This window comes from Oratosquilla oratoria, chromosome 25 (assembly GCF_046742065.1).
Source record: "Oratosquilla oratoria isolate Oo_2021 chromosome 25, ASM4674206v1, whole genome shotgun sequence".
NCBI lineage: Eukaryota > Metazoa > Arthropoda > Malacostraca > Stomatopoda > Squillidae > Oratosquilla > Oratosquilla oratoria.
In genome coordinates this window covers 23,065,053-23,090,715 of record NC_134801.1, presented here as the reverse complement: position 1 = coordinate 23,090,715, position 25,663 = coordinate 23,065,053, and the positions used below count along the sequence as shown (strand labels likewise).

At 40.8% G+C, this 25,663-nt stretch overlaps 2 protein-coding genes across 3 annotated transcripts in view; one reads left to right on the top strand and one right to left on the bottom strand.

Annotated features, from left to right (window-relative positions):
* The window catches only part of Naa60 (N-alpha-acetyltransferase 60), a 43,017-nt gene extending 27,509 nt beyond the window's left edge, over nucleotides 1–15,508 (bottom strand). Inside the window, exons 1-2 of one of the 2 annotated variants that reach the window (XM_076208485.1) lie at nucleotides 15,363–15,506; nucleotides 4,368–4,510 (exon numbers count right to left, since the gene is read on the bottom strand). In XM_076208485.1, the coding sequence (XP_076064600.1) occupies nucleotides 4,368–4,370 (3 nt within the window). In that variant the 5' untranslated portion in view covers nucleotides 4,371–4,510; nucleotides 15,363–15,506. Of the gene's footprint in view, nucleotides 1–4,367; nucleotides 4,511–15,362 lie in introns of both variants that reach the window. The other variant, XM_076208484.1, reaches the window with a different exon arrangement.
* Nucleotides 15,509–16,167: 659 nt separating this feature from the next.
* On the top strand, nucleotides 16,168–17,586 carry LOC143039044 (zinc finger MYM-type protein 1-like). The gene has a single exon (XM_076208894.1). The coding sequence runs from the start codon at nucleotides 16,168–16,170 to the stop codon at nucleotides 17,584–17,586; it is 1,419 nt and encodes a 472-aa protein (XP_076065009.1).
* Nucleotides 17,587–25,663: the final 8,077 nt, after the last annotated feature.

The following is a 25,663-nucleotide window of genomic DNA, read 5'->3' as shown; positions in this document are numbered from 1 at the left end:
TAGAATGAAAACAACTGGTCATCAGTGGAACTCAATCTATAATCTATTTAATGATATAAGAGGACTTGGTGGGTATGTATAATTAATTTCTATAAAGAAAAGTGAAAGAAAATAAGAAACTTAACATACTTAGAACACTACCAGGCACAGGATTTGGACACCCAAAACACATCACTGTATATAAACATTTCATAAGAACTAATCTATGCATCCAAAGCATGATATCCAATAGTCAAGAAAACAAAGACAAATTACAAATAACACAATATAATGCATGAATAATAATAACTGACTCCACTAAAACAACACCAAAACAATATACAATGAAACCAAAATCCTTCCTATAGAGCAGTATATGAGAATGATAGACACATAGTTCTAAACAAGAGCCCTTGAACTAACCCATCCTTTACACCACATCTCACAAATACATTCCACCAAACACAATATAAAAACAACCCCATTGTTATTCTAGTCAAACATCTATGATAACCTATTCCCAGTGCTCCAACAGTGTCCATACAGAAAACATATGTGCACTCAGATCACAAAACAATCACTCTATTGTGCTTGTTCTCTCTTGCACAAGACACATACCCCCAGGAAACCAGTTATTGCCATTAGTTTAACCCATAAGTCACTCATTAAGAGATATTGTTTGGCTATCTGGAAAGACCAAGTGTAGGACAATGTAGTTAATGTGGTCTGTGTCTTGTGTGTGATGATTGCATTGAAGACAAATGAAGCCTTGGTTCTTTTCTTTTCACAGTGGCTCAACTGTGGAAATTTTATTCTAAACATATAATTGTTGGCCTCTTTTGCTCCTCTGAAATATGAGAAATATATACATATATATATATATATATATATATATATATATATATATATATATACATATATATATAAATATATGAGGTGTATGCTGTAGTAAGGTCATAAGCAACCTTTTAAAAACCTGAGAAAAACACATTTAAAATTTTCAAACAAGCTCTTCAAAACCAACCAAAAGAATTTCATCTACCGGTAATTTACACCATTCTATAGGGAATTTATTTCTCTAATACTTATCCCAAAAAAAATTCTTTACACTGCTTTATGCCTTCACTCCTGCTTACAACTTTGAGAGTGTATACAGTTGAAAACTCACTGGTGTTTCAGGGCTCACTAGACCATAAGAAAATATGCAGAAGGACGTATACAACCTACTACAGTATTGGATAGAGGAAAATGTGAGGAAAAATGCCGAACTGATAACTTGGATCTCGGTACAGTGGCTTTTATGACCTTACTATGGAGTGCACCTCATATTTATTTATATATATATATATATATATATATATATATATATATATATATATATATATATATATATATATATATATATATATATATACACATATCTTGTGGTTGTAGTGCAAAACTATTACTATCGGGTTATTTGCATAAATGAGAGCGTTTGTGTTGTGCTCTGGATTGGAGGGGGCAAAGGTTGAGGTTAAATATAAGTGTAAAAATTATCACTGCATCTGGTTGCTTAATAACTGACCATTCTTTATGTAAGCAACAACTACTATACTGCACAAATAACACTTACTACTCAATAAAAGTATTCAATTATTGATATGTATTCAAGAGAGAATGAACATCAATCATCATTATTATCATAGTAAAAATTTCAGTGCCACAGATTAGGGCACCCAGCATCTGTTCATCTCAGAGTTTACTGATGTAAATATATTTTATTAAATTACTGTAAGATGAAAGAAATTGATACTTTCCCATAAAAATTATTCAGTTAAAGCTAATTACATCATTGTAACACAAACCCTCAGTATACACAGTGTTTCTCATCCCCTAACCCTTGTGTTAATCAAGGTTGACTGTAATATATCTAAATATGCATTCACCGCACACTGTTATATGATGTTACTAGTTAATGTTTACCGAACTATATTTCCATTCCTAAAGCTTCATTGATGAAAAAATTGCCATAACACCAAAAAATACTTTCATTATGGAAACTGCATAATCTTCTTGTACTATTCCACATGGCCAGATCCCTTGTAAGGAAGAAAAAGCCATTGGTATATGTATATACATACAACACATCTTAAGCCTACCCTTCATTAATATGGCACCCTCATTATAATGTACTACAGCTAAAGCCAACTTTATTCAAGCGATGAGTGAAAGCCAAACTGAAGGGGATCTTCCGTCTAGAATCAAAACCTTCAATTGAATACAATCATCTAACATTAGACAAAACAAAATCTACAGAGTAATCCACTAGAACAAGATCTACATGGCCACCCTGCCTATGGAATTAATTGTGTGTGTGAGAGAGAGAGAGAGCAAGACAGAGAGAGAGAGAGAGAGAGAGAGAGAGAGAGAGAGAGAGAGAGAGAGAGAGAGAGAGAGAGAGAGAGAGAGAGAGAGAGAGGAGTGAGAAAGAGAGGAGTGAGAAAGAGAGGAGTGAGAAAGAGAGGAGAAAGAGAAAGAGAGGAAAGAGAGAAAGAAAGAGAGGAAAGAGAGAAAGAAAGAGAGAGAGAGAGAGAGAGAGAGAGAGAGAGAGAGAGAGAGAGAGAGAGAGAGAGAGAGAGAGAGAGAGAGAGAGAAAGCAGGGGGAGAGAGGGAGGGAGACAGAGAGGAGACAGGAGAGAGGAGAGGAGAGAGGATAGAGTGAGAGAGAGAGAGGATAGAGAGAGAGAGAGAGAGAGAGAGAGAGAGAGAGAGAGAGAGAGAGAGAGAGAGAGAGAGAGAGAGAGAGAGAGAGAGACAGAGAGAGAGAGAGAGAGAGTGAGTAAGAGAGGGGAGAGAGAGAGAGAGAGAGAGAGAGAGAGAGAGAGGAGAAAGATAGGAGAGAGAGAGAGTGAGAAAGAGAGGAGAAGAGAGAGAGAGAGAGAGAGAGAGAGAGAGAGAGAGAGAGAGAGAGAGAGAGAGAGAGAGAGAGAGAGAGAGAGAGAGAGAGAGAGAGAGAGAGAGAGAGAGAGGAGAAAGAGAGAGACAGGAGAGAGAGAGAGAGAGAGAGAGAGAGAGAGAGAGAGAGAGAGAGAGAGAGAGAGAGAGAGAGAGAGAGAGAGAGAGAGAGAGAGAGAGAGAGAGAGAGAGAGAGAGAGAGAGAGAGAGAGAGAGGGAGAGAGAGAGAGGGAGAAAGAGAGAGAGAGAGAGGGAGAAAGAGAGAGAGAGAGAGAGAGAGGGAGAAAGAGAGAGAGAGAGAGCGAGAGGGAGAGAGAGAGAGAGGGGGGGAGAGAGAGCAGGGGGAGGGAGACAGAGAGGAGACAGGTGAAAGGAGAGGAGAGGAGAGGAAAGAGAGAGAGGATATAGAAAGAGAGATAGATAGATAGATAGAGAGAGAAGAGAGAGAGAGAGAGAGAGGAGAAAGAGAAAGAGAGAGAGGAGAAAGAGAGAGAGAGAGAGAGAGAGAGGAGAAAGAGAGAGAGAGAGAGAGGAGAAAGAGAGAGGAGGAGAAAGAGAGAGGAGAAAGAGAGTGAAGGAGAAAGAGAGAGGAGAAAGAGAAAGAAAGAGAGAGAGAGAGAGAGAGAGAGAGAGAGAGAGAGAGAGAGAGAGAGAGAGAGAGAGAGAGAGAGAGAGAGAGAGAGAGAGAGAGAGAGAGAGAGGAAGGAGAGAGAGAGAGAGGAAGGAGAGAGATAGCAGGGGGAGAGAGGGAGGGAGACAGAAAGGAGACAGGAGAGAGGATAGAGAGAGAGAGAGAGAGAGAGAGAGAGAGAGAGAGAGAGAGAGAGAGAGAGAGAGAGAGAGAGAGAGAGAGAGAGAGAGAGAGAGAGAGAGAGAGAGAGAGAGAGAGAGAGAGAGAGAGAGAGAGAGAGAGAGAGAGAGAGAGAGAGAGAGAGAGAGAGAGAGAGAGAGAGAGAGAGAGAGAGAGAGAGAGAGAGAGAGGAGGAAGAGGGGAGATAGAAAGGAAAAAGAGAGAGGGGAAGAGAGAAGGGGAGAGATGTGAGAGAGAAAGGGAAAAGGAGAGAGAGATGGGAAAGAGAGGGGGAGAGAGGAATGGGAGAGAGAGGTGTGAGAGAGAGGGGCTAGAAAGATGGGGTAGAGAGAAGGGAGGAAGAGGAGATAGGGAGAGAGACAGTGAGAATCATGACCACTAAATATTCAATTTCTATAAGTTCATCTTGCAAGACATTGATTTACAGCCAAAAAAACCAGGTTTCGTTTGGTCACTGAAGCTGCTTGTACTAGCAAAAGCATGCTGATGAAAGAAATTTTGACTAAATCCAATCTATGGTTCAAGAAATACTGAACCTGATTACATACAACAGTGGACATGGTTGTTATGAAGAGCTCATAAAGTCCATTCATGGTAGCTATTTAAAAAATTTTATAGTAAAAAAAATTAACAACTATACCATTTTTTATGTTGAAGATGCTCAATAATTCCTGCACCGCCCTGACACTGGTTACGTGTCTGAATCAGTCTGAAGCCTCTGGCTCCAATTGATTATATGGTGCCCATATATGGTTTAGAAATAGATTTCTCATCTCCACAGCTCTGAAATTCACCATCAACTTAGGAAAAACTCTAATGAAGCTTCAGAAACAAAATTATTATTATCAATTCAGCTCAGAAACATCATTGTAAGGTATCCATATTTCAGAGAGGTAGTATCACATATGATGACTCAAAGCAATTCCTCTTATGAATCTATTCATGTTCACTATTTTCTGTAATCTCAAATTTTATGGCTTTTTTTTCTTTTCCAACTTTCACACAATTTCTCACAGACCAAAGTAACAAGTAACTAGATATGGGAGGACAAAAAAAAAATCATCACCCTTTTCATTCCTATTTAACACATAATTTTCACTTCCCACTTCCAGTCCTGCTTTAACCATGAAAAAGTGCACCATACTACATTCATAAGTGCTACCAGATTACCATCAACTGGGAGCATACACTGGAAGGGTGTCATGTTGTTTCAGATCATTCTTGGTGACCAAATCATATCAGACTGGGTTCGTCTCTTTTTCTTGATCACGAATCAATCACAGGTACCTGTGTGTGGTGGCTCTGCAAGATGGTCAGAAAAATTGCCCATGTTCAAAAACTGTCTACACCCTAACCTCCACCAAGAGGTACCTGAAAGACTGACATTCAAGTCTCTGGAATAAGCCTAACATTTCTAACAACTTAAACTGTATTTCTTACACTTTTTTACATAAGGAGAAGTGACAATTGGTAACTGCTTTCTACCTCCTACTACTTTCAGTCAGTGACACAAACAGTCCCACATCAATACAAGGTAGACCACAGTCCAAAGTTTCTTATAAGAGAGAGCTGTGGGGTCAGCAGCCTCTGTGGGGTTTTCCACTCAGTGATATCTGAGTCAATTTTTTTTATCCTACTCCTATTCTCATCTATACCATCTTTTCAAGAGTTCTAGCCTTCCATCCAATCCTATTTCAATTTCTACCCATGTACCTCCCTTCCAATGTCTCTACATGACTTATCAGTATTTCCTGCATTCATAACTAATGTTTTACTCATATGAATTATAGTCAGCACATCCACCCAGTAAGAGTTGACTGCATTCATATATAATGAATACCAGCCAACCCAGATTACAAGAATGATGACTTGGAGATTCAAGTTATTTCACTATGGATTTTAAAAGAATACTATATTTGCATTTATCATTTTTGTGTGAAATGTGACTGTTAGGCAAACTGCACCCAAGATCAATGCAAAAGCTGCATGAAGTGCTTTATTATTCCCATATTTCAGGACTCCCTCTCGTGCCAGACCAAGAGATCTTTGTCATTTTTTTCTATTCCCATTAAAGACCTGAAGCTATCAAATCATCTCTTTCACTTCTTACAATGATGGTAGGTATAATGCTCTCAATCTTTCTTAACATATTTTATCTGCAAGGTCGGGAACCAATTTGGGAGCCACTCCTCTTTGAATCCTTACAATCTTGTCTGTATCATTCACTGTAAGTGGAGACCACACAACTGTTGCATATACAGATTTAGGACATATCAAACATTCTATTTTTTTTTATCATCCCATCCATGTAGTGAAAAGCCATTTTTAATTCAAGATTATATTTCACCTATAATTTTGCTAATTAGTTTGTCAAGTGTAAATGTGTTTGAGATGAAGTGTCTCAGAATTATGGGATTACAAAGTTGGATAGAGTGAGAAATGAGGAGGTGAGGAGGAGAACATGGGTGGAAAGGGAGCTGGCAGATAGGGCTGATGAAAGATTATTGGGGTAGCTTGGGCACATGGATAGAATGAGTGAAGATAGATTAGCAAAAGAGATGTGGAAAGCAGAGGTGGATGGGGTGAACTTAGGAGGACAACTGGGGATGAGATGGATGGATGGGGTAAAAAGGGTATTGGGAAAGAGGGGAATGTCTGTTGAGCAAAGGAGGGAGAAAGCAAGGGATACAGGTGAATGGAGGATGGTTGTATATGGATGACATTTTGCTTCAGTCCAAAAGGATTTCTCCCAATCTTCTCTATTTCCCACATGAGGGGACAATGACAGAGGGTTACTAAGTGAAACAGTTCAACTGTGAATGTGCTGTGTCTTACTGCATTGTTTCTAGCCCAGGCAGTGGGCAGGAGACAGGGATGGCATTTCATGCACAAGGAGCTAAGATAAGAGGGAAACAAGGGTGGTGGATGGGAATGAAATGGGTAGGGGTGAGTGTGTGCCTTGACTTGGCTACCCCCCCCTCATAAAGGGGAAGAAGCCCCTGGTATATAGACAGCATTTCAACTTCCTTCTATTGCACATTTTCCCATACTTCTTCATTAGTTATCCTTGGACAGTAACAAAATATCTTCATTTAATTATTTATATAAACCATTACCTGTGGCCAGTTTCATTTCCTGGGGGCCATAGGTTTTCTACAAGAGTGGAGGCAAAAGATTGACTGACAAACCAACCATAAGAACAGGCAAAATTCAGAAGTGGATACTCCACTATTGACTGTCTGCAGACAATGAGTTACTTCATTAAGAGAATCACAGAATACAGGGGTCCCTCAAATAACGCGGATTCGAATAAAACGGATTCAGTCATTCGCGGATTTGATTTCAAAACCATCTCAAATGTAGAGAACCGTTTTAAAATTCGCGCCGAGTCGGGCACGCATACACAAACATGCGGCACCATCACAAACAATTTTACCGCCCTAACCTGTTGAAGTGTAATGTTTCTTTCGTTTGGAACACAACTAATAAGTCTGATAATGACTGCGCTTGTCATGTCTTAATTTCTCTTATGAGGTTCTTGTTACTGGCGGTGGTGGTTTGGGAGATCAAAAACAGACACATACACGCTTACACATGTGTAGACACGCACACGTAGACACGTGTTAGACAACCAGTGTATGTTGTGAATGCCCGTGCATGTACACACAAATACAAACACAGACACACGCACGTACATACTTACTTGTACATGTTAACACAGACGCATACACGCATGCACGCACACACAGACACACACTTTCAACGAACGGACGGCTTGACGAACGCTCTGAAGAAAAGTGCAGATTGAGGATACCAACGCAAAGAGAAGTGCCTTTTTGTATTTGCAGGGGGGGGGGAATTGCTCGTGAGGTAGTGGGAAAGTAAGGAAAGAGGAGAGGGGGAGGGATTACTGGGGAAATGGAAGATAATGAGGATGTGGAGGACTTGGCCCAGGCAGACGGGCGGAAGATCAACATGAAACGACCACCGGATGACGAAATGGCAAATAAAAATGTAAAGATTAGAAGTATAGAGAGGAGAAATACAGTAGAAAGTGACGAGAATATGTTCCAGGGATTTAAAGAGGGTGGGGGGGACACAACCCCCCCCAGACTGATAAGACTAGAGGAGAGAGTTGATAAGGTGATCGAGGACTTGGAACGTAAGTTAGGTAATGTAGGCTCCATTCTACAAAGAATTGAAAGATTGGAACAACTAGAGAAGACTAACAGAAACTTAACTGAAGAAGTAGAGGACCTAAAAAGACAGTTAGGAAATGTAAAGGAGGAGAATGAGAAATTGAAGAAGAATAGTAATGAAAACAGTGAGAAAATAGCTACAGAAGCTAAAAATTGGAGAATAACTCAAGAAGGGAATAAGGTTTCATTCACTGACATAGTCAAACAGCAATTGAAAGAACATAATGAAGACTCAGTTATTAAAGTGATGAGACAGAAGGAGAATATAGTAAGAGAATTAGCTGACAAAAAGAAATGTATAATTATATTAGGAATGGAAGAGAAACATAACCCAGATAGAACCGCAAGAATCAAGGAGGAAAATGAAAGGGTAAGCAGTTTATTAAAATTAGTCCAGGAAGATGAACCAGAAATTATAAAGGAAATTGAGGAAAAATTCAGACTCGGAAAATATAGTACAGATAAGACCAGACCAATTAAGATTAAATTCAGGTCACAAACAACGGCAGAGAAAATTCTATCCAAGACAGGGAAACTAGCAACAAATGATCAATATAAAAAGGTATGGATAAAAAGAGAAATGAATAAGGAGGAAAGAGAGGCAGAAAAGCAGAAAAGAATTGAAGCTAAGGCAAAAAACGAGGAAAGAACGGAGTCAGAGAAAGAGAGATTCTATTGGAGAGTAGTGAACATGAAAATAAAGCAGTTCGACATACTAAAGAAAAACATAAGGGAAACAGAGAACACAATGGAAGTGGCAGAAAACTAAGAGTGTCTTACACAAATATAGATGGATTGATAACAGGATTGAATGAACTGAATGATTATTTGAAAGAAAAAGAACCGGACATAATGGGAATTGTAGAAACAAAATTAAAAGGCCCACTACCACCCAACAGTGTAGGACATGATACATACAATTATTGGATTAGAAACAGAGAGAAAAAACAAGGGGGTGGAGTTATGTTCCTGACAAAGAAGGATATAAACGTGAAAGGTGTCATATATGGAAAGAATACAGTAGAGATGATTATGATAGAAGTGGAAGACCGAGATAAGAAGAGCAGAAAATTTGTGATCAACTATGTGCCTCCGAAAACAGCCTCATGGGAGGAGAATGAACATAAAAGTATGTTAGAGGACACAAAGATAGCATTAACTAAAATAATGGAAGACGGAGGAAGAATAGTTATGATGGGCGACTTTAATTGCAAAGAAATCTGCTGGGAAGAAATGACAGTAAAGAGTGGTGATGACTCATGGGGAAATGCTCTACTTGAGATGATTACTGACCATTCAATGACACAATGGATACAAGAGAACACTAGGTATAGAAATGAAGAAGAACCATCGAGGCTAGACTTAATAATTACATCTGAACCTAGAATAGTGGACAAGATTGAATATAAAACACCAATAGGTAAAAGTGACCACATATTGATTGAACTGGAACTTAATGAAGAAAAATATATGAAAAGAAATGAACAATATAGAAAAGGAAGAATGATGTATGAAAAAACAAACTTTGATAAAATAAGAGAATTCTTCCAACAAGAAAACTGGGAAGAAATATACAAAGAAGAAACATCAGTGGAAGAGAAATGGAATATTTTGACAAAAATTTACAAAGAAGGAGTGGAAAAGTATGTCCCAAGACAAAAACAAGAAAAAGAATATGTAAAATGCTGGTACAACAAAAGTTGTAGGGAGTTAAAAGACAAAAGAGACAAAGCCTGGACCGGATGGAAAAAAGACAGAAGACCTGAAAAATGGAAAATATATACTGGTTATAGAAATGAATATGTACAAAAGTGCAGAGAGGAAAAAAGAAAATATGAAAAAGATGTTATAGAAAAGTGTAAAGATCAACCAAAACTATTCTACAGATTTGTAAACAATAAACTGAAAAACAAACAAGACTTGGAGAAATTAAGACAAGGGGGAGTTGAATACACTGAGGAAATGGAAATGGCAGAAATTATGAACAAACATTTTAAATCAGTGTTTACAAGGGAAAATATACAACCTGAAGAGATTGAGTGGAAGGAAAAAGTTCCCCCTATGGAAGAAATAGAAGTAACGAAGAATGAAATATTGACACACTTGGGTAATTTTGATGTCAGAAAATCGCATGGGCCAGATGAAATAGCAAACTGGATTCTGAAAGAATGTAGGAATGAACTGGCAGACAAAATACATAGCATAATAAGCAGTTCCTTAAAAGAAGGAAAAGTTCCAGAAGATTGGAAAAAAGCAAATATAGTACCTATATATAAAGGAGGAAATAAAGAAGAACCTACCAACTATAGACCAGTCTCTCTAACAAGTACAATAGCAAAAATATGTGAAAGAATTATCAAAAGTAGATGGGTAAAATACTTGGAAAAAAACAACGTACTAAATCCAAGGCAATTTGGATTCAGACAAGGACGATCATGCGTCACCAATTTAATATGTTTCTATTCAAGGCTAATAGATATAATACAAGAAAGAGATGGATGGGCTGATTGTGCATTTCTAGACCTAAAAAAAGCTTTTGACAAAGTACCACATAAGAAGTTGCTTAAGAAATTAGAATATGAAGGAGGAATACAAGGTAAATTGCTAAATTGGATGGAAGACTTTTTGCAAGAAAGAAAAATGCGAGTAGTGATAAGAGATCAGCACTCAAAATGGAATGAAGTAATAAGCGGTGTCCCGCAGGGAACAGTTCTGGCCCCAATAATGTTTGCTATATATATTAATGATATGGATGAAGGAATTGAAAGCTATATGAGCTTCTTTGCAGATGATGCAAAATTACTGAAAAGAGTGAAAACTGAAGAAGATTGTGAATCACTACAGAGAGATCTAAATAAAGTACAAGAATGGAGTAGGAAGTGGGAGATGGAGTTCAATACAAAAAAGTGTAGTATAATGGAATTTGGAAAAAGCAAAAACAGAATAACAGGATCATATAATTTGGGAGAAGAAGGAATAAAAAGAGTAGAAAATGAGAGGGACCTGGGAGTCATTGTTATGAATAATATGTCACCTGAGAAACATATAAATAAGATTTTTGGAGAAACTTATAATTTAATAAGAACAATCAAAGTGGCATTTACATACCTGGATGAAGAAATGGTGAGGAAAATCCTAGTCACCCTGATAAGACCAAGATTGGAATATGCAGCAACGATATGGTCACCAAGTACAAAAAAATGTATAAAAAAACTTGAAAGAATACAAAGAGCAATTACTAAACTGGCACCAACACTCTCAAAACTATCATATGAAGAGAGACTACAAAAACTTAAACTACAGACACTAGAGCAAAGAAGAGAGAGAGGAGATTTGATAGCTATTTACAGAATCATGAAAGGCATAGAAATTACTGATAGAGAGAATCTGATAAAATGGGATGACAGAAATACAAGAGGACACGGAAAGAAAATAAAAAAAGACAACTATAGAAGAGATTTGAAAAAGAACAGCTTTCCTCACAGAGCAATAGACAGTTGGAACAAGTTAGATGAGAAAGTGGTGTGTGCAAAAACAATACATGAATTTAAAAATAGTTTAGATAAAATGAGATATGAAGACGGGACCTCACGAGCATAGCTCCCCTTCCCGTAAAATACAACTAGGTACAACTAGGTAAATACACACAGACGCCACACACACATACATACGCCACATATACATACGCCACACACACACAATGTGTATACGCCACATACACATACATGTATATACGCCACATACATATATACGCCACATACACATGTATATACGCACAAACACATACATATGCCACAAACGCCACATACATACACACGCGCGCACACACACACACACGCGCACGCACGCACACACGTACACATACACATACATACGGTTCTCGGTATTTAATATGGAAAGTCAGCATACGCGGATTTGGTCATACGCGGTAATTTCAGGAACCTAACCCCCGCGTTATTTGAGGGACCCCTGTATAATCAACTTTTGTGCCCAACTTTTGTAGATCACTAAAAGGCCTTCAGTTCAGTAAACCAAATGACATTAACAAAGTATCCAAACATGGTGCAAACAAATACACTGCACAGCTTCTACATAACATTTACATAAAAGGTACAGCTGTGTTTTGGCTACATAAAGATTGCAAAACAATCAATAAAGCAAATGAAGAAGGGATCTAGGAGTCTTAATTGTAGATAATTGTCATCCAGAACACACCCAGGTCTGAATGACAAGATATAAGGAAAAACTGAAAAAAATGGGGCTTCCCACACTGGAGGAGAAAAGAAAGGCAACATGAAAGTGATATATGGATCTGAGAAAGGTATGGAAAAATGAATGGAGAGGATATGTTATTACGGGATAAAAGAACAATAAGTCAAAATAAAAACAAAATAAAAAAGTGAACTCATTTGAAAGATGTCAGAAAGTACAACTTTCCACATGGATGTGTTGACTTATGGAATGGGTTGAACAAAAATATAATCTAGTCCAACAACTTAAACGAATTTAAGGCAATGTTTGATAAATGGACCCATGTTTGAGCACAGCTCCAATCCCATATACGACAACTAAGGCAATTTGGATATAGACAAGGAGCATCATGTGTCACAAACTTAATGTGTTTACAAAGGATTACAAAGGATTACAAAGGCGGAGCATGCCGACAGGAGACCTTTTGATCCATATCTAGGTCGGATGCGAAAAAAAAAATCATATTAATAATAAAATAATAAATAAAAACTATAACAATGTAAATAACAATGAAATACATAAATAAATGCATAGGTATAGTTAAATAATAAACAAACAGGTAAATAGTAAATAATAATAAATTGACATATAACTAATGATAAATGAAAATCAGACAGACAAATGATAACAAAACAAAAACTAATAATATAAGATAAATTATAATCATTACAGCATCTTACTTAGGTATTTATCTAAATGATTCTTAAAGCTTCGAACTGAACTACATTGCACTACCTGTGCAGGAAGTTTTTTCCATTCATTAACTACACGGTTGGCAAAGTTGTTTCTACCTACTTCCAAATTGAATCTATTTCCGGACAGTTTGAGACCATTGTTTCTTGTCTGATTTTCATTCAATGTGAAAAGTTTGTCACTTTTGATGTTGTCAATTCCCTTTAAAATCTTAAAGACCTGTATCAAGTCACCTCTGAGTCTACGCTTTTTTAGGGAAAACAGATTCATGTGTTTTAGTCGATTTTTGTATGATTTATTTTTGATATTTGGAATCAGTTTTGTGGCTCGCCGTTGTATTTTTTCCAGTCTGTCAATGTCTTTAATGAGATTCGGTGACCATACGGAAACAGCATATTCCGAATGTGGATGAGCTAACGATTTATATAGCTTGTTAATGAGTGATGGATTTTTTAAATCAAAAGATCGCGCAATCAGTCCCAGAATCTTATTTGCTTTCTCAGAGGCTGAAATACACTGCTTGGATGATTTGAGGTCGTTACTGATAATTACGCCGAGATCTTTTTCACTATCCACTTTTGTTAACGAATTTCCAAATAACTTGTAATCATACTTACTGTTATTTTTACCTATGTGCATTACCTTGCATTTACTTGTGTTAAATTTCATTAGCCACTTTTCAGACCATTGCTGTAATTTATCTAAATCTTCTTGAATATCTAATTGGTTTGAGTGATCATTTGCCACTCCGCATAGTTTTGTATCATCAGCAAATGTGGTCTATATCATTTATATATACTATGAATAGAAGTGGCCCAAGAACGGAACCCTGAGGAACTCCACTTGCAACACTTTTCCATCCAGAAGTTTTTCCATTTAAAACAACTCTCTGTTTTCGACCATTCAACCAATTACTAGTCCAACCTAATAGGCTACCACTTATTCCATGCAAAGCTAATTTAGTAAGTAGTCTTTCGTGTGGGACGGTATCAAAAGCTTTTACAAAGTCTAGATATATTAAATCTATATTGTTTCTTTTGTCATAATTGGAGATAACTGTGTTGTAGAATTCGAGTAAGTTAGTCACGCAAGAACTTTTCCGTCTGAAACCATCCTGGCTATCATTTATCAAACGGTTACTTTCTAAATGTTTCTATTCAAGGCTAATAGATGTAATACAAGAAAGAGATGGATGGGCTGATTGTGCATTTCTAGACTTGAAAAAAGCTTTTGATAAGGTGCCACATAAGAAATTGCTAAAGAAATTAGAAACTGCAGGAGGAATACAGGGCAATCTGCTGAAGTGGATGGAAGACTTCTTGCATGAAAGAAAAATGAGAGTGGTAATAAGAGACAAACATTCTAATTGGGATGAAGTGATTAGTGGAGTTCCACAAGGAACAGTTCTGGCCCCAATAATGTTTGCTATACTCTATATATTAATTATATGGATAATGGAATTGAAAGTTATATGAGCTTCTTTGCGGTCAATGCAAAATTATTTAAAAAAGTGAATACTGTAGAAGATAGTGAGTCACTACAGAGTGATCTCAATAAAGTATGGGAATGGAGTAGGAAGTGGGAGATGGAATTCGATATTAGGAAGTGTAGTATAATGGAATTTGGAAAAAGGAAAAAAAGAATAGTGGGATCATATAAATTGGGAGAGGAAGAAATTAAAAAAGTAGAATATGAGAAGGACCTGGGAGTCATTATTATGAATAATATGTCCCCTGAGAAACATATAAACAAAAATTTTAGAGAAACTTATAATTTAATAAGAACAATCAAAGTGTCATTTACATACCTAGACAAAGAAATGGTGAAGAAAATACTGGTCACTTTGATAAGACCAAGATTGGAGTATGCAGCAACAACATGGTCACCAAGTACAAAAAAATGTATAACAAAACTTGAAAGAATACAAAGAGCAATTACAAAATTGGGACCAACACTCTCAGAACTATCATATGAAGAGAGACTAGCAAAACTTGAGCTACAGACATTAGAGCAAAGAAGTGAGAGAGGAGACTTGAACTATTTATAGAATCATGAAAGGCATAGAAACTATTGATAAAGAGGATCTAATAAAATGGGATAGTAGGGATACAAGAGGACACGAAAAGAAAATCAAGAAAGACAGTTATAGAAGAGACCTAAAAAAGAACAGCTTTACCCACAGGGTAATAGACGTTTGGAACAAGTTAGATGAGAATGTGGTGTGTGCAAAAATGATACACGAATTTAAAAACACTTAAAGTCTACATAAAACGACATATGAAGACGGGACACCACGAGCATAGCTCCCCTTCCCGTAAAATACAACCAGGTAAATACACACACATACACTTGTGCAAATGTAAACAAATACAATCATGCACTAATACATATGTCTTATGATATTTACATCCAAACTGGTTACTACATTAAAGCTACATATACGAAATAAGTTAATAACTTGACAAAATAGCAAAATTATAATTCTTAGATACCTTATATGGTGACTCATTAGCGTCCTTAGTCTCAGAGGAAATCCTTCAAATCATCACTTGAATTAAATTATGATTTAAAACTAAAGAGAGAAATACTTGTACGACTACATCAGTAGATTTACGTTTGTTTACTTCTTGCAGCTGAGTGGCTGACAACAACAAAAGGACATGCAGTATGCGCATGGTTTTGCTCTGAGGAAAAACAATGCGTGTATCAATATTACTATTTGAAACAGCTACAGCAGAAACAATCTTCACGTGAGCTAATGGTTATGAATGATTTGGCTCTACGTCACAGATTCTTTTGCACAGCCCTAAGAAGCTGTCTTACGACAGAATTGTGGTTTTCTCAGATTGGATGCGCCGTGGGCAGGATTCAAACCCTCGCGGTTGACCTCACTTGTACTGTAGCTGTCATTCGCTCACGCTACCCACCACCATACAGAAATCAACAGGACTATGGAAATAAATATTTGTGGCCCGGCATCAGTCAATACTATAGGGACTTTGTGGGGCGCCCATATGTATCAGTCACAAATCACTGGTTGTTTGTTGCACTCTAAATTTTCTACTCAAAAAGGAATGGTGATAGTATTCTACTCCTGCTGCCCCTCCTTTATGGTTTCCCTATGAACCTGTTGTTTACCTATTCCTGATCCCCATGTAGTGGAAGGATGTAGAATACTGACATCTTATACTATGCGTGCCGTAGAAGTCGATTAAATGCGACAGGGGCGCCCGCAGGCGGACGCACCGGACGCACGTGCGTCCAGTTTGGACATTACAAGCATACAGGATGTGAAGGATGATTGTGTTTTTTTGTACAGCATGTTCCATTTTTGCAAAGAGCTCAGCAGCAGTACCATTTATCCGTGAAGGTCATTCAGATTGGAGCAACATCATGAGGCATGCAGAACGTCACAACAAATCACCTATTCATTTAAGCGCTGTTAGTGATGCTTTGGCATTCAAACATATTTGTGATGGAAAAAAATTGTCAATAAAGCAGTCTCTTTCTAAAACCTATGCTGAACAGGTTGCAAGAAATAGAGCTGCTCTAGTGTCTATTGTGAAGATTATATGCCTATGTGGTAAGCAAGGCATAGCCTTGCGTGGCAAGACAGATAGTCGTAGTAATTTTATGGCACTCTTAGAGCTTAGATCTGAACATGATACTGTTCTCCGTGAACACTTGAAACTGGCTTCTAAGAACAGTCAATACATCAGTCATCGAATTCAAAATGAGATTATTAGCATTATTGGTAGCCAAATAAGGGAAACCATTCTAACTCCATGCAGAGAGGCAAAATACTTCAGTGTGATTGTTGATAAAACAACTGACATCTCAGTTAAAGAACAAGTAGCCCTTGTGGTGCTGTGTGTCACCTCTGATGGCAGTCGACATGAAGAGTTTGTTACATTTGAAGAGACTGCTGACACAACAGGAGAAACTTTGTACAAGTTGATCTGCAACAAACTGGAAGACTGTGGCCTGGACAAGAACAAGGTTGTAGGTTTAGGCTTTGATGGAGCTTCTAACATGTCTGGGAAAATCAAAGGTGTACAGGCACGGTTTGTAAATGATGTCCCTACTGTCGAGTATGTTCACTGTAGAGCACATTGTTTAAATCTGGCAATAACACACACATGCAAAGAAACAAGTGTAAGAAACCTATATTCTGTTGTTGGGGAAATTGTGAAGTTCATTAATGCATCAGCAAAGCGGCTTCATATTTATACATCTCAAAATGAAGACGCTGATCGTTTGAAAAAGTTTTGTGCTACTAGATGGGGATGTCATGAGGAAACACTTGGAGTATTTCTGAATAATATAGAAAATATAATTGACACTTTGCACTTCATCAGAGAAAATGACACAGACCCAAGTACCGCAGCAAAGGCAGGGGCATTCTTTATGAGCATTCACTGCTTCCAGTTTCTTACCACACTGGTAATTGTCCACCACTACCTAAATTTGACAAAACCTCTTTCCATGGCTCTACAAAGTAAGACTAATAACTTGATTAAAGCTACACAAGAATGCAAAGAGTTGGTGGAAATGCTGAAATCAAAACGGTCTGATGGATCATCTTTTGAGCATCTGTACAGGAAAGCAACACAGTTGGCAGCAGATTTACAGGTTGATGAGAAGCACCCTCGGTCTATTTGTCGTCAGAAAAACAGAGGGAAATGCCCCATCCACTACAAGTGCAGAATTCTTTGAGAGAAACCTTCACAACCCTTTTTTGGATCACCTTATTGTACAACTCAATGAACTTATCTGTGGATCTACTAACAGGGTTAGAGCAGAAATGCTTTTGTCACAGAATCTTGCGAGTCTCTCAGAAGAAGACATAGCAGTAATAAAAGAGGCATATTCTCCATTCATTAGACTTCTTGATTTGGATGCTGAAATGGAAAGGTGGAAGTGGAGACATAAGGACGGTGGTCCTTTGAAATTAGAAGAATGTATTCAAAGTACAAGATACCTCTATCCAAACCTGAACAATATTTTTACAGTTCTCTTAACCATGCCTGTCAGCACTGCATCTGCTGAGCGCAGTTTTATCACACTTAAATGGCTTAAGTCATACCTAAGATCTACTATGGCTTCTGATAGACTAAGCGCTATAGCACTATTGCATATTCATCAAGATGTTGCTATTAACTATGAGAATGTCTTACACAGCTTTGATAGTAGTGGACATAGACGTATTGCATTAGCATTTCAATAAAGATGGTTTGTGTCATTGTGTTTGATTTTATGTGGTTTAATATGAGATAAAAAAAACACATTCCCACTGAAAAATATAATGTAAATTTACGAAGTCATGCTGTGTTAAAAGTAAGCCAGAGTAGATTTTGGTGAAGAATTTAATGAATATCGGATACATAATACATGAAATAATATTTCTTTGTCGCGGCTCGTGCCGCTTAAATTATTCTTATCGGCTTAAGAAACCTGCACAGCGAAGCTATAGCGATAATCCTATACCACACTCCTGGTCATATGGCCAATTCCCGAAGGTTGAGTGTGGTTGAATTTTCCGCCAAAATCATCGGAAATTTAAAATTCCCGGCTCTGTGCAGGCATGCGCATTGTCGACCCCACCTCCCCCTCCCTTCTTACCCGGCTGCCCGGCTTGGTGAGCTCACTTCAATGAGAAATGAAGGCTTCGCCTGTGGGAGGAGGGAGGGACCCTAAATCTGTGCAGGTTTCTTAAGCCGATAAGAATAATTTAAGCGGCACGAGCCGCGACAAAGAAATATTATCGGCTGAAAGAAACCTGCACAGCGAAGCTATGCATGAGACGAGGACAGGTGGGAGGAGAGGTGAAGCCTGATTCAAACCGTTATTACATGTGTCTTTCCTATGGGAGACTTATTCATTTTATCACTCAGTAGAGGGGAGAAAGAAACGTCAAGTACCCACGTCGAAGAATGTGACATGCACAACATTGCACTGTTCACACGATGCGTAAATTACACGAAATTCGTATCCTGTTCAGCGGTTTCTGGCCCCTCCCCACTCCTCGATCGCCCTTTGCCCCCTCCACCCCTTTTTTTTTTTTTTTTTTTATGAGATGATAGGGGTGGAGACGTTTCCATGGCGACACATGGGCCAGGGGTGACCGAGTGGTAGAGACACAGTGTCCCCAAGGGAGTCGTCGATGTTCAGCCCCTAGGTCCCGCACCCGCTCCACCGAGTGGGTGCGGAGAAACTCCAGCGATGCCACAAAGTCCCTGATGCTGTGGGCGTGCGGGGCATGGCCCGGGTCGGCTCTCTCCCACAGAGCGGAAAGGCAGGTGTGCCCGGGACCTCGGGGTTAGGGGAATCCTAAATTTCGAGTTATAGAAGAGATGATCCTCAAAAATCTCTTCCGTGTGGTCCACGTAGTCTTCGAACGCACGGACCGGGCGCAGTGGATGTGGGCGGCCTCCCTCCCGGAAGGATTGTATTCTGAGAGGGCCAATCATGTCGTCCGCTCGGCCGTTCCTGGCCAGGAATGATGGTGATGGAGAGAGGGTTAGGGCCGAGCTGTCCTCCTCCAGTTTGGAGACGGACGGGTGGCGGTTGATTGCCACCAGCTGTGAAGCCCTGTAGTCCGTAGTCAAGGCGAGCAGAAAGACGACACGTTGAGGGAAGTGATCTTCCTCCATAATGGCCCTTTCGAACGCCAGGTACTGCAGAACACGATGCAAGGACCAGGCCAGGACCGGATGATGTCTCGGCTCTCTCGAGGCGCTGATCCCCTTCATTAGGAGGGTTCGCGCCCTCTGTGGCACTCGGATGTTCATGCCCAAGCGTAGCGGATCAGTGAGGGCTGTATAGTGAGGCAAGATAGTTGCCGGTGCCCTGTTGGTGGAGGTAGCCAGCCAAGTCAGGAAGTCCGGAACCATGCTGGCGGAGATGGTCACCATCGCGCGTCTCCGAAGGCAGTTCCGGAATCTCCTTCAGCAGGACCCACACCGTCGCACTGAGGACGGAAGGTGAGCTCTGAGCATCTTGTCTGTTGCCTCTGTAGAGAAGAGTTGGCTGAGAGCTCCCCGTAGAAACTCCAAGTATCAAATTGGAGTGACGCTTGAAGAGGCGTGGTAAGGCTGTTGGCTAGGCAGGCTGACCCCAGTAGAAGGGGAGAAGGGCCCCATCTCATTAGCTCCCCGAACCACGGCTGGGTTGGCCAGTAGGGAGCTATCAGGAGGACCTGACCATTGAAGGACCTGCGGGTCTGCATCACCTTCAGGAGGACTAGTGTCGCTGGAGGAGGAAAAAGAATACGTACTTCCAGCTATTCCAGTCCTCCGTGAAGGCGTCTGGGCCTCCTGTGCGTGTCCTTTGGATGCAGGTGAGGTAGAGGGGGAGCTGGGTCGTGTTTGGGGAGGCAAACAGGTCCACCTCTGGGGTGCCGTAGTGGAGGGAGAGCGACTCGAACACTTGTGGACGTAGTTGCTACACTACGAAGGTCTCTTGAAACCTGGATAGAGCGACCGGCGTAGGGGCCCCGACCGAAGCCCGGGACGCAACAAGCTGTGGAGTGCTAAGGGTATCGGCCCGGGCAGGTTACGCGGGAGAAGTAGTAGGTTCCTGTCGACCTCCCGTACCAGCCGTCGGCGCCCCAAGCGGCTCAGTGGAAGGGCCGAAGTCGCGAAGTTGAGGTACCCCCCCCCCCCGCCACTGAAGGAGGGAGAACGCGTGAGAGAAACACGCTTTCTTGGCGCAGGGGAGCACCCGAAGAGCGCTGACTGTGTCCTACTCAATCCCGAGCCAATGAAGTCCCTGTATGGGAGCAAGGGCAGACCCGTTCCAGTCCACCCCGAACTCCACGTCCGCCAACACTCTCAGAGCCACTGAGATGTCGGCCGATGCACCCTCCCCGGTGGGCAAATGCATCAACTAGCCGTCTAGGAACCTGAGTGTGGAGACGCTTGCTTCCGTCTAGCGTACGCCTACCACTCTCACTAGTTTCGTGAAGATCCTCGGGGTAAGCGAGAGACCGAAAGGGAGTATGCGAGGCCGAATTCGTTTCCGAGCGACCTCGTCCGTGGGCGTTAGTCAAGAGGCTTCGTCCTGGGTGAAGACGTTCCCTGAGCGTCTCCCACTAAGACGGGCCTGAACCCTCGGTATGTATCCAACTCACCCCAAGTCTTCCCGCGGGAAGTCCTCGAAGCCCGTGGCGAGCGTTCTCATCCAATAGTGTGTTATGGCAGTTTATGACGTCTCTTCACCCCCAAGCGGACTTCTATATGTTTAATACCTAGTGACATCATGTGATTATACTGTGACGTCACCGGATTTAATCATGGCGCCATAGGATCGTCTCGTGACGTCACAGACACAAATTGACGTCATAGGACTACATGGTGACGTCAATTTATCACATAATGACGTCATCTTATCATACCGTGACATCACTGAGTCACAGTGAGCGTTGAAATAAATTTTGACATGGTAAAATTCTGGACCATCATGACTGTAGATTAATTTAAATTGAATAGGAAAGTCATGTTCATTTCGACCTAAGTCACAGTGAGCGTCGAAATTAATTTTAACATGGTAAAATTCTCGACGATCATGACTGTAGATTAGCTCAAGTTGAATAGGAAAGTCATGTTCACTTCGTCCAGAGTCACAGTGAGTTTTGAAATTAATTAAACATGGTAAAATTCTCGACCATCATGACTGTAGAATAGCTTAAGTTGAATAGGAAAAGTCATGTTTATGTCGACCTGAGTCACAGTGGGTGTTGAAATTAGTTTTGATATGGTAAAGTTCTTAACCATCATGACTATAGGTTAGCTTATGTTGAATAGGAAAAGTCATGTCCCTTTCGACCTGAGTCACAGTGAGCGTCGAAATTAATTTTAACATGGTAAAATTCTCGACCATCATGACTGTAGATTAGTTTAAGTTGAATAGGAAAAGTCATACCCATTTCGACCTGAGTCACAGTGAGCGTCGAAATTGATTTTAACATGGTAAAATTCTCGACCATCATGACTGTAGATTAGCTCAAGTTGAATAGAAAAAGTCATGTCCATTTCGACCTGAGTCACAGTGAGCGTCGAAATTAATTTTAACACTTTTAAAAGTCTCGACCATCATGACTGTAGATCAGCTCAAGTTGAATAGGAAAAGTCATGGTCCTTTCGACCTGAGTCCCAGTGAGCGTTGAAATTTATTTTAACATGGTAAAATTCTTGACCATCATGATTCTAGATTAGCTTAAGTTGAATAGGAAAAGTCATGTCCATTTCGACCTGAGTCACAGTGAGCGTCGAAATTGATTTTAACATGGTAAAATTCTCGACCATCATGACTGTAGATTAGCTCAAGTTGAATAAGAAAAGTCATGTTCATTTCGACCCGAGTCACAGTGAGCGTCAAAATTGATTTTAACATGGTAAAATTCTCGACCATCATGACTGTAGATTAGCTCAAGTTAAATAGGAAAAGTCATGTCCATTTCGACCTGAGTCACAGTGAGCGTCGAAATTGATTTTAACATGGTAAAATTCTCGACCATCATGACTGTAGATTAGCTCAAGTTGAATAGGAAAAGTCATGTCCATTTCGACCTGAGTCACAGTGAGCGTCGAAATTAACTTTAACATGGTAAAATTCTCGACCATCATGACTGTAGATTAGCTTAAGTTAAATAGGAAAAGTCATGTCCATTTCGACCTGTTTTTTTTATGGTCAAGGCATTTTATCTATACAATACCTAGCACTTTGCGTCAACTTAAACTGTACTATTTAAATCATTTTCCTCTTCTCATTACGCTAAATGTTTGTAGTTTATCTTTGAACCGATTTATACTAATTCTAACACTAGACTCCCTAAGCCTAAAGTTCTTTTGTGTTTTACTTGGGGGTGGAACATCAGGTAAGTCATCTTTAAACTCAAGCCAGGTGAAGTTGACAAGAGGTTGGCTGTGGCTCAAGAGAAGAGCTGTGTGGTAACATGTTTTTTTTTTTTGAAGAAACATGGAAGGAGGGTGGTGCCGTGAGGCGTTAGACCATTGAAGGTCGGAGGTATGGTGCTGCCGAGGCCTGATGATCCTCGGGGCGCCACCCTCCGTATCATAAGACACGTCCCCTTGTCTTCCGGGAAGCCCGGGTTCTTACCACGGACGACTCGAAGACGTATGGGGAACGGATTACGAGTGGAAATGTCAGATTACGCCTAGGGCCTGACAGAGCAAGCCATAAGGCGTTAGAGGGTCATTACTGGTCGGAGGTATGGGGCTGCCAAGAGGCCTGATGATCCTCGGGAGCACCCCCCTCCGTACCATAGGACACGTTCCCACGTCTTCCGAGAGGCCCGGGTTCTACCACGGACGGCCTGAAGACGGGGACGGATTGCGATCGTATATGGTCAAAGTCTACGCCTAGGTCCTGATACAAACCGTGAGGCAATAGAGGACCGATGATAGTCGGAGGTATGGGGCTGCCGAGAGGCCTGAGGACCTTGGGGGGCGCCACCCTCCGTACCATAAGACACGTTCCCACGTCTTCCGAGAGGCCCGGGTTCTTACCACGGACGGCCTGAAGACGGGGACGGATTGCGATCGTATATGGTCAAAGTCTACGCCTAGGGCTTGATACAAACCGTGAGGCAATAGAGGACCGATGACGGTCGGAGGTATGGGGCTGCCGAGAGGCCTGAGGACCTTGGGGGGCGCCACCCTCCGTACCATAAGACACGTTCCCACGTCTTCCGAGAGGCCCGGGTTCTTACCACGGACGGCCTGAAGACGGGGACGGATTGCGATCGTATATGGTCAAAGTCTACGCCTAGGGATTGAAACAAACCGTGAGGCAATAGAGGACCGATAATGGTCGGAGGTATGGGGCTGCCGAGAGGCCAGAGGACCTTGGGGGGCGCCACCCTCCGTACCATAAGACACGTTCCCACGTCTTCCGAGAGGCCCGGGTTCTTACCACGGACGGCAAGAAGACGGGGACGGATTGCGATCGTATATGGTCAAAGTCTACGCCTAGGGCTTGATACAAACCGTGAGGCAATAGAGGACCGATGATGGTCGGAGGTATGGGGCTGCCGAGAGGCCTGAGGACCTTGGGGGGCGCCACCCTCCGTACCATAAGACATGTTCCCACGTCTTCCGAGAGGCCCGGGTTCTTACCACGGACGGCTCGAAGACGGGAACGGATTGTGCTCGTATAATATCAAAGTCTACGCCTAGGTCCTGACAATCCAAGCTGTGGGACCGTAGAACTTAGGTAAGGGGCCGCCGACACCAGAAGCCCCCTCCGCACTACCAGACTCGCAGCAACGGGCACAAGCCGGAGCACAAGAAATAAGAAGGTAACATTTGGATCACTAAAAGGGTAGTCGAAGAATGGGACAAACCAGCAGCCAAGCGGAAAGCGATAAAACTAACAGACGATTAACCAGCAGGAAACGGGACCGCCTGCTCCCATGTGGGCAGCAAGTTGACCACTCTGTCCCGTTTCCGCGATGTGAGTGGGCTCACCAAGCCGGGCAGCCGGGTAAGAAGGGAGGGGGAGGTGGGGTCGACAATGCGCATGCCTGCACAGAGCCGGGAATTTTAAATTTCCGATGATTTTGGCGGAAAATTCAACCACACTCAACCTTCGGGAATTGGCCATATGACCAGGAGTGTGGTATAGGATTATCGCTATAGCTTCGCTGTGCAGGTTTCTTTCAGCCGATAATAGAATATAATTTTTGTACTATCCATATGATATCTACATTCTATTGGCATTATTATTACAACTACTATATATGCATAATATTGTCATAAACAATTACTGTATGTAGTTGATAAATATATAAAATAAACTGTTTTATAGCTCATTGAACCATTCATTGCATATTCAAGTCAGGTGTACATAAGTACACCAGTACTTATGTTTAATGAAAGATACACAATTACATTAGTTTTCCCCCTCAATAAAAGGCTGCAATTCACTTCTAAAATTAATGGACCTAAGTATGTCAAAAAGGCAACCAAAAAGTGGCAAAAACTCAAAACATTTCCGAACCCCTCAGGTGGATAAGCTTCGCTTGGTTGTCTCCCTATAGCCCTTTATACCTTGTGCGTCCACCACAAGAAAGTCTGTGGGCGCCCCTGAAATGCGACAGAGTGAGGAAATAGGATCCCACACGCTCTAGCCCTCCCCCCCTACAAAATGTAAAGGCCTTGGAAATTCTGGAAGGAAGAATTCAACCAACAATTTGTGTTATCAAATGTGCGTATAAGTGTGGTACAAATAAGAGTAAGAGGGAAGAAAATGTAGTATGTTTGTTAGAAGAAAATTTATGTGCCAGTGTCGAATGAAACTAGATTGAAAGGGAAAGTTAACTTGGAGTTTGGAAGCGTGGTGGGTAAGGTGACGATAGGACGAGGGAGAGAAGGAGTGAATGATGTGGGTGAAGGTATAATTGGGATAGAAGTTTAGTTTTTCTTTTCTACATGCAGCCCTGATTGTGAAAAAAATGGAGGGGAGAGAAGCATTTTGGATGAATTCAAAAGAATGTGTAGATAGTTGTGGCAGGTATTTGATGTAGTGGTGTTGGGGATTTCAGTGCAATAGTTGGAGATGAATTGATGGATGGAACAGTAGTGGGGTACGGGGTGTCAGTTAATAACTATACTCGTAATAGAAAGGTGTGTTTAGAATGAAAGTTGATGCTAGCGAGCAATATTGAAAAAAGGGACAAACATAAGTATATGTGAGAAAAGTTGATGGATGGAAAGACAGTCGAAAGGACATTAATGGACGATGTACTTGTAACCAAAGAGAGTGAGTGGAA

What these genes read in the sequence shown, in the direction of transcription:
- LOC143039044 (XM_076208894.1), top strand. Translation starts at nt 16,168, where the DNA reads ATGATTGTGTTTTTTTGTACAGCATGTTCCATTTTTGCAAAGAGCTCA.